Raw genomic sequence first — 13,174 nt, 5'->3', positions numbered from 1 at the left:
AAGATATACAGACATTTGGAAAGATAGTGTTTGATTAGGAGTAGTCAGCATGGCTTTGTGCATGGGAGAACATACCTTACAAATGTGTTAGAGTTCTTTGATGAAGTGACCAGGAAGGTTGATAAGGGCAGGGTAGTAGACATAGTCTATATAGACTTCAGTGAGGCCTTTGATAAAGTTCCACATAGTAGGCTGCTCTTGAATGTTAGAACACATGGAATTCAGGGAGAGCTGGCAACTTGGATAGACAGTTGTCTTGATGGCAAGAAGCAGAGGGTACCGGTGGAAGGATGCTTGTCGGGCTGAAGGCCTGTGACTAGTGGTGTGCCTCGGGTCAGTGCTGGGCCCATTGCTGTTTGTTATCTATATCAATGATTTGGATGAGAACGGACAAGACATGATCAGTAAATTTGCAGATGACTCTAAAATAGGTGGTATTGTAGACAGTGAGGAAGGTTATCAAAAATTGCAGCAAGATCTTGAACAGCTGGGGAAGCCAGGTCTCTGGCACTGCAAGGCAGCAGTGTTAATCACTGTGGCACCCAAAAGAAAGGAGAGGGAGAGAAAACAGAGAGTAGGAATAAACTGATAATTTTCACGTTGGCAAGATGCAGCTGGTGATGGGCGTGCTGTAACTATCAGTAATTGGGACCCAGCTATTCATGATTTATATCAATGATTTGGATGTGGGAACCAAATGTAATATTTCCAAGTTTGCTGCTCATACAAAATTAGTGGGAAGGTGAGTTGTGAGAACCATGCAAGGAGGTTCCAAGGGGGTTTAGTTAGACTAAGTGAGTGGGCAAGAACATTGCAGAAGGAATATAATGTAGAAAAGCGTGAGGTTATTCTCTTTGATAGGAAAATCAGAAATGCAGAGTTATACTCAAATGGGGAGAGATTCGAAAGTGTTGAAGTTCAAAGAGACCCAGTGTTCTTTTCATAAGTCACTGAAAATTAAAGTACAGGTGCAGCAAGCAATTAGGAAGGCAATGGTATGTTAGCCTTTATTGCAAGAGAATTCAAGCAAGGGAGTTTTGCTGCAATTGTATAGAGCCTTGGTGAGACAGCAGCTGGAGTATTGTTTGCAGTTTTGTTCTCCTTATCTAAGGAAGGATGCAACAAACATTCATGGTTCTTTTTTCCTTCCATGGGATGTGGACATCACTGGCAAGGCCAGCATTTGTTACCCATCTGGTTCATTGACATCCTTGAGGGGGGAAATCTGCCGTTCTTATCTCCTACATGCAACTTCTGACCCACAGCAATGCAGTTGACTTTTAACTGTCCTCTGAAACAGCAATTTATAGCAAGGACAATTTGGGATGGCTCACAAATTCTGGCCTTGCCAGTGATTTCCATATCTCATAGAACAGTAAAAAAAAGCACAAGAGATATTTGGGTATACACACACAAGGATCACAAAGCAAACATGCAGGTAGCAAGCAAGTAGAAAGCAAATGGCATGTTGGCTTTTAACTCAAGGGGATTAAGCACAATAATACACAATAATAATAGTACAGGGCTTTGATGGGATCACCCCTGAAATACTGTGCATCTTTAGTCTCCATATTTAAGGAATTTACTTGCATTGACAGCAGTAGATTCATTGAGGTTTACAGCATGGAAACAGGTCCTTCGGCCCAACTTGTCCATGCCGCTCTTTTTTTTAACCACTAAGCTAGTCCCAATTTCCTGTGTTTGGCCAATATCTCTCTATACCCATCCTACCCTAATGAGCCTAACAGTACAGTGTAGGTTCGTTAGCTTGGTCCCAAGGATGAGAAGATTGTCCTATCATGGGAGGCTGAGTAACTTGGGTTACTGTTCTCTGGAGTTTAGAAGAATGTGATCTTATTAAAGCATTCAAGATTATAGAATCATAGAATCCCTACAATGCAGATGGAAACCATTCAGCCCATTGAATCTGCACTGACAACAAATCCCACTCAGGCCATTTCCCCGAAACCCCACATAACCCACTGACACTAAGGGGCAATTTAACACGACCAAGCAACCTAACATGCACACCTTTGGCCTGTGGGAGGAAACCAGAGCACAGGAAGGAAATCCACACAGACACAGGGAGAAAGTGCAAACTCCACACAGACAGTCATCTGAGGCTGGAATTGAACCCGGGTCTCCGGTCTGTGAGGCAGTGGTGCTAACCACTACGCCACTGTGCTGCCCTGAAGATACAGAGATTATTTCACGTGGCTGGCAAATCTACAATGTGGGACACATCCTCAGGATAAGGGGCTGATTGTTTAGGATTCAGCTGAGGAGAATTAAAAACAGTGTGAATTCTCTAGCCCAGATGGTTTAGGATGTGTCATCACTGAATATGTTTAAGGCTGGGAGAACTTGGTGTCTCGGGAAGTCAGTGGGCATGGGGAGTGAGCATGAAAGTGGATTGAAGCCTAAGACCAGCCATTGTCATATTAAATTGTGGAGCAACATTGATGAGCTTATGGGCTTCTCTTACGTTCATAAATCACCCAGCAATCTCCTCTATTTTAATGAATTCAGCCCCAGTTTATGTCTTTTGTCATATTTATATTATCTCTTAATAAGCACCGGTCCGTTGATTCAACCAGTCACCTCAACCTGTAGTTTGGCGTCTAAAGTGCTTTAATTCTGAACTTATTGAGGGTTTGATATAGAATTAGCATCACATTCTCACTCATGTTTAATGCAACTTGCTATGATAGAAATATAAAGGGATATGGAAAGAGATGGCTATTTGGGATTTAGGATTCAGCCTGTGTGGAGAATAAACATCAGTATGGACTGGCGAAGCTGAGTAGTTTGTTTCCCAGTTGTAATTCTTGATGCAGCTGTTTTTTTCAGGGAGACTGGCTGTGAATTATTCAGATTCTCTGTTGATCCTTTGCATTTTTGAAACAAGTACAGTCTTGCTGTGACTGAATCAAACTTCAGACAGAGAGTAAAAACTTGGCAGGCTTCTGTTCCAACGCATTCTCCTTGGCTAACAGCTTTATGTTAATCTGATAGCTGCTGATGTGGACAGTGAATAGAAGTCTTAACACAATTTAAAAAACAGACACTGTCAAAAAGAATGTCAGCTTTTGAGCATGTTGCCATCTGTCTTTGGATTTTTTTTAATCCTGTGTTAGAAATACTGTTGTTTGTTGTGAAATTCCTAACACTGGTTTCATCTCTTGAGTGGAGGCATTTCCTCCTTCTGCATGACCTCCTGCTTCCATCCGCTCACAGATTAGAAGATCACTGATAATGTCTGAGAGTAGGTTATTTCTCCCACCTCAGCTAAGAAATGAAGTGTGCTACATAGGTACACATGATAAATGTTTTGGCAGCTGGCAACGTAAGCTACTGTCTAACTGGATTCAGCTTTGTCACTGTTTTAACCTGTTTAGTTGCCCTTAGTCCTCAGGTATGAACCACTGACAGTGGGTCTGAGTTACTGTTTGTATAAACTGGGCTGGAAAATTACATCTTTCAGTCACAACTATGGAAAAACGTACAACATCGTCCTGGGTTCTGGTCAAGTGGTCATAGGGATGGACAAGGGCCTCACCAATATGTGCGTTGAAGAGAAAAGAACCATCGTTATCCCACCTCATCTGGGCTATGGAGAGAGGGGAGTTGGTATGTAACAACACCTATACTCTTGGGTTTAGAAACCTTGAAGTATCAATAAGAATGTGAGTCATGGATTTTGCCTGCTAATATGTTTGGTAATTGGATGAAGCATGAGTGAACTTATTAAACCTCTGAGCTGTGACTGACTTTATTTGTGGGTCCCTGCTGCCACTCCCAGTACTGTTAGCAAACTCTGAAAGTTGGGAAAATAATTGTGATGGTCATTTTCAGGTTAACAAAACTGAGTTCTCATTTGTGTACATTTGTGTGTTTAAAATGCTAGTTTCCTCATATATCTTCAAAATTAAAATCTTATTGACGTAATAGAGAAGACTCTGACTGCTGGCCGCACTCAAATTCCTTTCCCCATCATCACTACATTAGCATCCCTCCCTAAAATAGCAAAAACCTCTGGACTGTCTGTTTCTCTGTCATGCGTTTCCCAGTAAATCCCACCAGGGTTGAAGTGAGCTGTTTCCTGTCATCATGAAGTGGCATTGGGACTTCAATGACACTTTGGAGAAGGAAGTGTGAAGAATTGTAGTGCTTGTTGGTGACACTGCTGGATTAAACATTGTGATTCTCTCTTTTAGTGGGAGAGGTACCTGGCAGCGCTGTGCTTATCTTTGATGTGGAGATGATAGAGCTTGTCACAGGTCTGCCGGAGGGTTATATGTTCGTTTGGACTTCTGAGGTATCGCCTACTCTCTTCCAAGATATCGACAAGGATAAAAATGAGGAAATCAGTTCAGAGGAGGTAAAATTAATAATGGCTTTTAATAGTGAAAACACCACAGATTCGGAGTGTATGTGGGTACTCGCGGGTGAGAGGAGAGTGTTAAGGAAGGGAGAGCAGGGTACGCTTGTGGATGTGGGAAGGGTGGTCTTTTGGGGGACATTCTGGATGATGTGTGGGAAGGGAGATGGGGAAGGGCAGAGGGTGCGTGTGGATGTGGCTTGTCTGGGGAGGATGTGGGAGAGGAGTTGTGATGGTGTGGATGGGTAAAACTTACACAGACAATCAGTGGAAACCATGAAGAAATATATCCATGGTTTTTGATCAGTTGATATTGAGGATTTGTTATGATGTTTGTTACAGAAATTACCGAGAGCATTATCTGGATGTAAAAATGGTGGAAGAAATGTTTGCCTCAAAGAGGAAATGATGATGACATTGTCTTTGTGCTCACCAACTGAAACTCAGTTAATGATATTGGCAGATGTTAATACAACTTGCCAGAGATGATATGTGGCAGGATGTGGTGAACCTAACATTTATTCAACTAAAAACAAATTATCCTCTCAACTGAGACAGAGAAAAGGAAAATTCCAGTGGGAGTGGTTTAGATTCCTGGTCCACATTTAGGTGTCTTTCTATCAGATTTTTAATTTGAAATTTGTGTTTTTAAGGAGAGGTGGGAACGTTTGAAAGTGGAACACGCTCTATGATGTTAAGTGTCAGCATTGGACTCTCCTCAGCCTGACTGGGCAACATTAGATATTGAGTAAATTGAGAGGGGAGCAAGATTAGACACGTTTGCCCTTTATCATGGGCTCAGCCTAGTAACCCAATGAATATTATACTAAGCTGATCAGAAAGAAGTTACAGTAAGAAGTCTCACAACACCAGGTTAAAGTCCAACAGATTTATTTGATATCATGAGCTTTTGGAGCTCTGCTCCTTCATTAGGTGAGTGGAGAATAGGGTTCACAAACAGGGCATATTATAGACACAGATTCAATACAATATAATGGTTGGAATGTGAGTCTTCACAGGTAGTCAAGTCTTTACAGGTACAGACAAAGTGAGAGGAGAGAGCGTTAAGCACAGGTTAAAGAGGTGTGTATTGCCTCAAGCCAGGACAGTTAGTGTGATTTTGCAAGCCCAGGCAAGTTGTGCGGGTTACCTGGGCTTGCAAAATCTCACTAACTGTCCTGGTTTAAGACAATTTACACCTCTTTAACCAATGCTTAACCCTCTTTCCACTTGCATTGTCTGTACCTATAAAGACTTGATCACCTGTTAAGACTCACATTCCAACCATTATCTTATACTGAGTCTGTATCTATATATGCCCTGTTTGTGAACCCAATTCTCCACTCACCTAATGAAGGAGCAGAGCTTAGAAAGCTTGTGCTACCAGATAAACTTGTTGGACTATAACCTGGTGTTGTGAGACTTATTACTATGTCTACCCCATTCAAACACCAGCATCTCCACATCAGAAAGAAGTTAGGTTATTATTGATATTCCATGCTGAATTGTGTGATTGTGTACCAGATTGATTCTGTGGATGAAGGGGTTGACGTTTGAGGAGAGATTAAACAATTTGGGCTTGTACTCACTGGAAATTAGAAGGCTGAGAGGGGATCTGATCAGGGTATATAAAATTTTAAAAGGGATTGATAAAGTAAATGTAGCCAAATGTTTCCTGTTGTGGGGCAATCTCGAACAAAACGTCACAGGTATAGGTTGGGAGGCGGTAGATTTAAAACTGAGATGAGGAGGAAGTGCTCCTCACAGAGGATGGTGAATTTGTGAAACTTGCCTGTAACGCAGTGCTTGCAAGAAGGAGATAGATACATTTCTGATTGAAAAAAAAGGTAAGGGGATTTGGGGAGCAGGTGGGGAGGTGGATTTAAGACTAGGCAGAGATCAGCCATGATCTGATTGAATGGCAGAGCAGGCTCGAAGGGCTGAATTTGCCGACTTCTACTCCTGATTCCTATTACAAAAATTTTTGTCATTCCAAGAACTTGACTGTTAAAATAATTGTTCACTAAGTAGTTTTAAAGCTTTATATCAACTGTTTTGTTGTAAAGGAGACCATTATAAGACACCAGCTTATAAAAATACATAATACAGTGACTGAAAGCAGAACTGCATCAAAAAAATCGCTCATTTAAACTGTCTGACACACTGACACTGCCTCTGCGCATGTACAGGAAGAGCTCCCTCTAGTGTTGCTGCACAGATAAATACAGCCTTTTGGATAGTGGCATAAAGTTATTTGCATTATGTTGAGAAGGCCTCAGTTTAAAGCCTTATTCGTAAGATAATGCCTCCTCCACTGCAGTGTTCCCTCTGGCCGTGATTGCTCAGTACTGTCATTGGCAGTAATGGCCAATAGTTTGTGCTCAAGCCTATACAGTGTGACTTAAACCCACAAACATCTGACTCAGACAAGGGAGTTATCAACTGAACCCCGGCTAATAGCTCAAAAGTAAAGGTCTTGCATTTCCTCCTGTCTAAAGAATGTGAGAAACAGCTCTGGTTTCAAACTTCTCTAAAATGAATCTTTTTCCTTCCTGCAGTTTTCCAGATACATCCTGGACCAAGTGGAAAGTGGCCAGGGAAGACTGGCTCCTGGTTTCTCCCCAGATAAAATCATAGAAAACATGTTCTCCAATCAGGATCGGAATGGAGATGGCAAGATAAGCGCTGATGAATTCAAGTTGAAGGATGAGGAGAACACCAATCACGATGAACTTTAAAGCTAAGCTCAACATCCACACTGCTGTTGAGTGAAGAGTAAAGAATTGACCTGTGATTTGTTGGTTCGGAGCTGGGTCTTGTCCATTCTACAGTTTAGGTACAAAACTTATCAGTGACATTGGAAGCCTGGATTCCAAATTGCTTATCTAAGACTGAATGAGGTATGATATTCGTTTGCCCCTGAGCAGGATCGATCCACAAAGGGTGTTTCTCTCCGAGTGTTTTTGACATTTGAATTTTAATCCATATTAAAAGGGAGATTAATCCTTTTCCCAGCCTCAGGCTACACACTCCAAATTAGTTTCACTTGAAGCCTAATTTCACATACAGATAAAATAATATCAATCACAGCTCTTGTGCCAAGAAATGCAAATATTCCATTAGTAATTGAAAGTGTACCTTGCAATTTATTACATTCTACTTCTTTGGTCAATATTTTATTCAATGAGAACCAGCCAGATTTCTGTTTTAATTTATATTTTGGGTCACTAGGATTGATTGCCAGTTTGTAACACTACAATAGAAAGCAGAGATTCAATGTTTGTCACCCAATGTGCTGCTCACAATGAGGATTGACACAAGATCTATGAAAAAGTGAATACAGAGAGAAAGAGAATAGAACCAGATGCTCTGTGTCTTGTTCTGTGTGAGGCATTATTCTTCCAAGCAGGGTATACACCTATATTCAACTTCCGAAGGTTGCTTGTTTGTTAATGGCTGTCTTTAAATTATCGTTCACATTCCCTCAGGATAACCCCCACTGTCTGCTGTAATGTACAACCATCAGCTCAAGATCCACATGGCAAGTGATAGCATTGAGGAGAATGTTGATCAGGTTGTAATTATGACAATTTGTAATGCACAGGCTCCAAAGATGTCTAATTTTACATTCTCTGTACAGACTCTGAGCTGTGATCCCACACTACAGTCTGATGCAACCTGATTACAATACTAGAAAAAAAGACTGTCAATGATACTTCCTTTAAACAATATGAACACTAATCATTTCCTAATTTTGTATAAGAAGGGGATTTATCTAAAGGTATGGCTATGGAAAACAAGCCACTGATGTCCTGGCGTGGCTGATTGAGTATACTTGTGAATTGGATGTTGCCACAGGAAAAGAGCTAGGGAGTAGGAGGGCTAATAGCATAGCTGTTTCAAAGAACCAGTATTGACATAAGAGGCTAAATGGTCTCCACCTGTCCCATAAGATTCCGTTTTTCATAAACCACATTTACTTGTTATTCTAAGTATTATTTTCACTTTCCTGGATTGGTGTGAAATAAATGCACAAATTAAACTTAAACTGAATTTTATTCTGAGCATGCTGTAGAGTAACCATGGTAACGAGACCTCTTTACCTCTCATAGTCGAGTCTCCTTTAGAAGATCATAAACAATGAGTGTCAACTTCCCTCCAGACTCGCTCTGAGGTTCCCAGGTAAAGTACTCATAGTTCACAGGGTTTCTCAATCTCCTTCAATAATCTGATAGCTGCCATCAAAAGAGCTGCTGTCCAGTTACTGTTTTAAAGGTTCGTTCGCTCATTTAGCTAAATGGGCAGTGTGTGGATCAAATTAATGCCACCAACATAGAGTTGAATACTCAGTCCAGATGAAGGAGACTTAGGGCCTGCCTCTTTGACTTAGCTTTGGTTCAGTGTTTATTTGCTAAGATTCTGCCTTTCAGCTAAGAACTCGAGTAGAAGCAGCAGTCATTTATTAATCACACCCCATTGTAGCTAAACACATCACTGGGAGCCAAGAGTTTGAAGGAGCTGGATTGACATTTCTCAAGAAACCTTGGCTATCACTGTCACTTTAACTAGCTTATATCGTCTTTGGTAATAAAAGCAAAGTGCTGAAAAGCTCAGCAGCCCTGGCAATATCTGTAGCGAGAGAAGCAGAGTTAACAGTTAGAGTCCAGTATGACTCCTCTTCAGAATGATGTTTATCAGACTGCAGGAATAATATATCTGTTGCTCTTTGATTCCATATATCCCAAACTGTCGTTTATGTACCAGAGTCTACCTTCCCAATAAAGAACGAAGAATAGTACAGCACAGGAACAGGCCCTTTGACCCACTCTGCACCAACACATGACCCCTTTCAAGGAAATTTGCATATTTCCACTACCCTTTGTGTAAAGAAATGCTTGCTGATTCTATCTGAGCCACCTTGCTCTAATCCTGAGATTATGTCCCTTCATTCCACCACAGGAAATAGTTTCTCAATCTAGCCTAACAAATTTTTATCATTTGATTAGCTCTAAATCTTTTAAACTTGGCAAGGAGAGATTATGCAACCTGTCATCATACCTTAGCCCTGTTATTTGTTATCATTCTGATGCACGTATTCAATTGCCTTAAGTCAGTGTGAGCGATTGAACACAATTACTCCAGATGGAGTCTAAGCAAGGCTCTGTACAACTTGAGTATTATTTCCTCCCCTTTGAATTCAAACCTGCCTTGAGGCAAAAGCCAACATCCTATTAGCATTTTTTTATAGCTTTCTGACTTCAAAGCATTCTAAAGGAAACTCCTTGACTTCAGTAAGGATAATTGCTGATCCTTGTGTTTTTGAGTAGGAAAATGCTGAACGCCCTCAGTTTAGTAATTACTGCCACATCTCCATAGTTCATTTATGGAGAGTCTTTCATGAAACAATTTTATTTGAAATGATTTACTTTCAATAAAAGAGTTTGTATTTTGATTTTGTTTTTGCTGTGACACGGTGCAAGTCTGGAATCTTGCTTTGGCAAATATTGCAGTATTTGCTTTAAAGATACAAAACCAGCTTGATCCTTTGCTCCTTAAATTCAGACAAATGTTGCCAATAAATGGCTGTATGTAGTGTGTACACACGTTGCAGTGAATAAATGGAACCCATGTGGATGTGCGTTTTTCTGTGTTTGGGATTTACTGTATTTACACTTTGTTCTGACTCTGGTATGATATTTATTCCATTTCTAAATACCATTATGTCCTATTTGTGAAAGTTTTTCTTTAAATTGTTGGGATTTTGCAGTTTACATAATGCCACTTTGCTCATGTACAAAGACGAGTTGTTTATACAGTTGAATTACTGAGCTGTATATCTATTCAAAGGACATTATCCAATGTTACTGCATCAGAAACATTCCACAGGCTGGGGAAGGCAAGGCTTTGATAGTGATGTGGAGCTAGTTACACTGATGAAGAAGGGCTTGATGACATTTCCAGCAGCAAATAGGTTCAGCTCTTTGTTATTGAGAGGTGAGCCCAGTATCTTTTCCTTCTTGTGCTTCAGCTGTTTCCTTTGTCAACACTTAACTGAATCAGCAAATATCACACGTACACCCTGACCACAGTTAAGGGTGTAAGTTCAAGATTATGTAACTAAACAAACCTTGTTAAAGGTTGTACTGTAAACATGGAGTGTCGGGAGGGGAAAGGTAAAGCAGGAGAGATCTTCATGGCATTGTAGCCTGAAGCTTTCAGGCAGTAGCGTGGAACACAGAAAATACCCCCCACCTCAGGTGGAAGGGGTGTGTGTTTTGGAAGGCTTTCACATGGTGCTTTCACATTCAATATATTCTTCAATTGGTCATTCCACATGCCAGTTTATACAGAAGGAAAACCATCAGCTGGTTGCTAAATAAATGAAATCCCTTTTAAAGATCGTCCTCATGATTTGGGAGGAAGGGTGAAGTCAAGGATAAACTTCTGAATTCAGGTTGTGGGATGGACATGAAATATCACTAATGTGATACCCCTATCTCAAGAGTCTTGGGAGGAAGTTGGGTTATAACCAATCCACCAACCTGAATAACTTGGGGAATATATTGGTAGAAGTCAGTTTTAAGCGCTGATCTGTCTTCATCCAATACTTAATGTCATCTTAACATCAGTTTCAAAGCATGGAACCTATTAAAAAGAATAACAGTACTTTAAAAAATGCATCTCATGCTTAACATTGAACTCCATCTGTCAATTTTTAGCTCAAAAATCCCTTTGCAGTTTCCCTTTGTCTTCTAAAGAATTAGTTGTGCCTATTTTAGTCTCAGCTGAGAATATTGACACCATGCCTCTGGCTGTACATCTAGATCATCGATAAACACAGTAATAGTGAACAGAAATGACCCCATGTTATGCACTTATGATTATGCAGCCAAATTCCCCTCCAACCCGATTTTCAAGTTTATTGATGACACCGCTGTAGTGGGTCAGATCTCAAACAATGACGAGACAGAGTACATGAATGAGATAGAGAATCTGGTGAACTGATGCAATGATAATAATCTCTCCTTCGGTGTCAACAAAATGAAGGAGATTGTCATCGACTTCAGGAAGCATAAAGGAGAACATGCCCTTGTCTACATCAATGGGGACGAAGTAGAAAGGGTCGAGAGCTTCAAGTTTTTAGGTATCCTGACCACCAACAACCTGTCCTGGTGCCCTCCATGCCGACACTATAGTTAAGAAAGCCCATCAGTGCCTCTACTTCCTCAAAGACTAAGGAAATTTGGCATGTCAGCTACAACTCTCATCAACGTTTACAGATGCACCATAGAAAGCATTCTTCCTGGTTGTATCACAGCATGGTAAGGCTCCTGCTCTGCCCATGACTGCAGTAAACTACAAAAGGTCATGAATATAGCCCAATATATCATGCAAACCAGCATCCCAAACATTGACCCTGTCCACACTTCCCACTGCCTCAGCAAAGCAGCCAGCATAATTAAGAACCCCAGGCACTCCGGACATTCTCACTTCCACCTTCTTCCATCGGGAAAAAGATACAAAAGTCTGAGTTCACGGATCAATCGACTCAAGCACAGCTTCTTCCCTGTTGCTGTGAGACTTTTGAATGGACTTACCTTGCATTAAGTTGATCTTTCTCTACACCCTAGCTATGAATGTAATACTACATTCTGCACTCTCTTGTTTCCTTCTTTATGAATGGTATGCTTTGTCTGTATGGCACACAAGAAACAATACTTCTCACTGTATGTTAATACATGTGACAATAAAATTAAATCAAATCAGTACCGATCCTTACAGAAGCACAGCCCACTACCAACAACATAACTTCTATTCTCAATTTTATGATTGTCCTTCTTTAAGTCTATTGTTAGGAAATCGAGATAGTTTTAAGTAAGTTGTATTTATAATTTTTAGGAATAATATAGCTTCAAGTTTTATTTTTTAATTTGTGGATTAAAAAAATGAAACCTGAATAATTTAACTTTAGAATGTAGCCAGCAGGTCTGTAGCTGCCTGTGTACCTGCAGTTTTAATATGGTTTTACAACCATATTCTTAAGTAGTTTAGGGAAGTTAAGAAACAAAGACATAGTGTTGTTGCCTAACTATGGAGTTTTGGGAGAGAGACTCACTGAGACAACTGCAGTCTAAAGTACAATTGGCGATTATGCTTTTAAGCTGAACGAAGCAATTTAAATCTAACTAGACATTCAAGCAGATTGCAAAGGAAAATAAGTCTAAGGATCTTGTTGCTCTAAAGTAAAAGTAACAGTGAATGTCAAGTAAGATCTGGATCTCAAGGGACATACCGAGCTGTCAGCAGAGGGAGCAGGTTCTAAAGATAAAGGAGAAAGGTCTTTTGGCCAAGATCAAGCATAGGTTGAAGCACAAGATCAGATGTAATGTCTGCTCTTGTTGGTTTGGATTTAGCATGTTTCTCTTGTGGGGATCTTGCATTGGATTAAATTTGAATTCAAATTATAGAAAGGACGTGAATGCAATGGAGGGGGTGCAGCGGAGATTCACCAGGATGCTGCCTGGAATAGAACATTCAAGCTATGAAGAGAGGTTGGATAGGCTTGGGTTGTTTTTGTTGGAGCAGAGAAGACTGAGGGATAACCTGATTGACGTGTTTAAGATTGAGGGGGCATGGGCGGGTGGATAGGAAGCAGCTATTCCCCTTAGTTGAAGGGTCAGTTACAAGAGAACACAAGTTAAATGTGATGGGTGGGAGGTTTAGGGGGATGTGAAGAAAAACCTTTTTACTCAGAGGCTGGTGGCATTCAGTGCCTTGGAGGGTAGTGGAGGT

At 40.6% G+C, this 13,174-nt stretch overlaps 1 protein-coding gene across 1 annotated transcript in view; it reads left to right on the top strand.

Annotated features, from left to right (window-relative positions):
- fkbp9 (FKBP prolyl isomerase 9) overlaps nt 1-10,023 on the top strand; it is a 30,776-nt gene extending 20,753 nt beyond the window's left edge. Inside the window, exons 8-10 of the mRNA XM_080193993.1 lie at nt 3,485-3,630; nt 4,218-4,381; nt 6,940-10,023. Coding sequence (XP_080050119.1) covers nt 3,485-3,630; nt 4,218-4,381; nt 6,940-7,119 — 490 coding nt within the window. The 3' untranslated portion in view covers nt 7,120-10,023. The remainder of the gene's footprint in view (nt 1-3,484; nt 3,631-4,217; nt 4,382-6,939) is intronic.
- Nucleotides 10,024-13,174: the final 3,151 nt, after the last annotated feature.

The sequence above is a fragment of the Carcharhinus amblyrhynchos genome, chromosome 8 (assembly GCF_965287045.1).
Source record: "Carcharhinus amblyrhynchos chromosome 8, sCarAmb.v2.hapA, whole genome shotgun sequence".
Classification (NCBI taxonomy): domain Eukaryota; kingdom Metazoa; phylum Chordata; class Chondrichthyes; order Carcharhiniformes; family Carcharhinidae; genus Carcharhinus; species Carcharhinus amblyrhynchos.
Note: the sequence above shows the minus strand (reverse complement) of the source record. Positions and strands in the feature narration are given on the sequence as shown.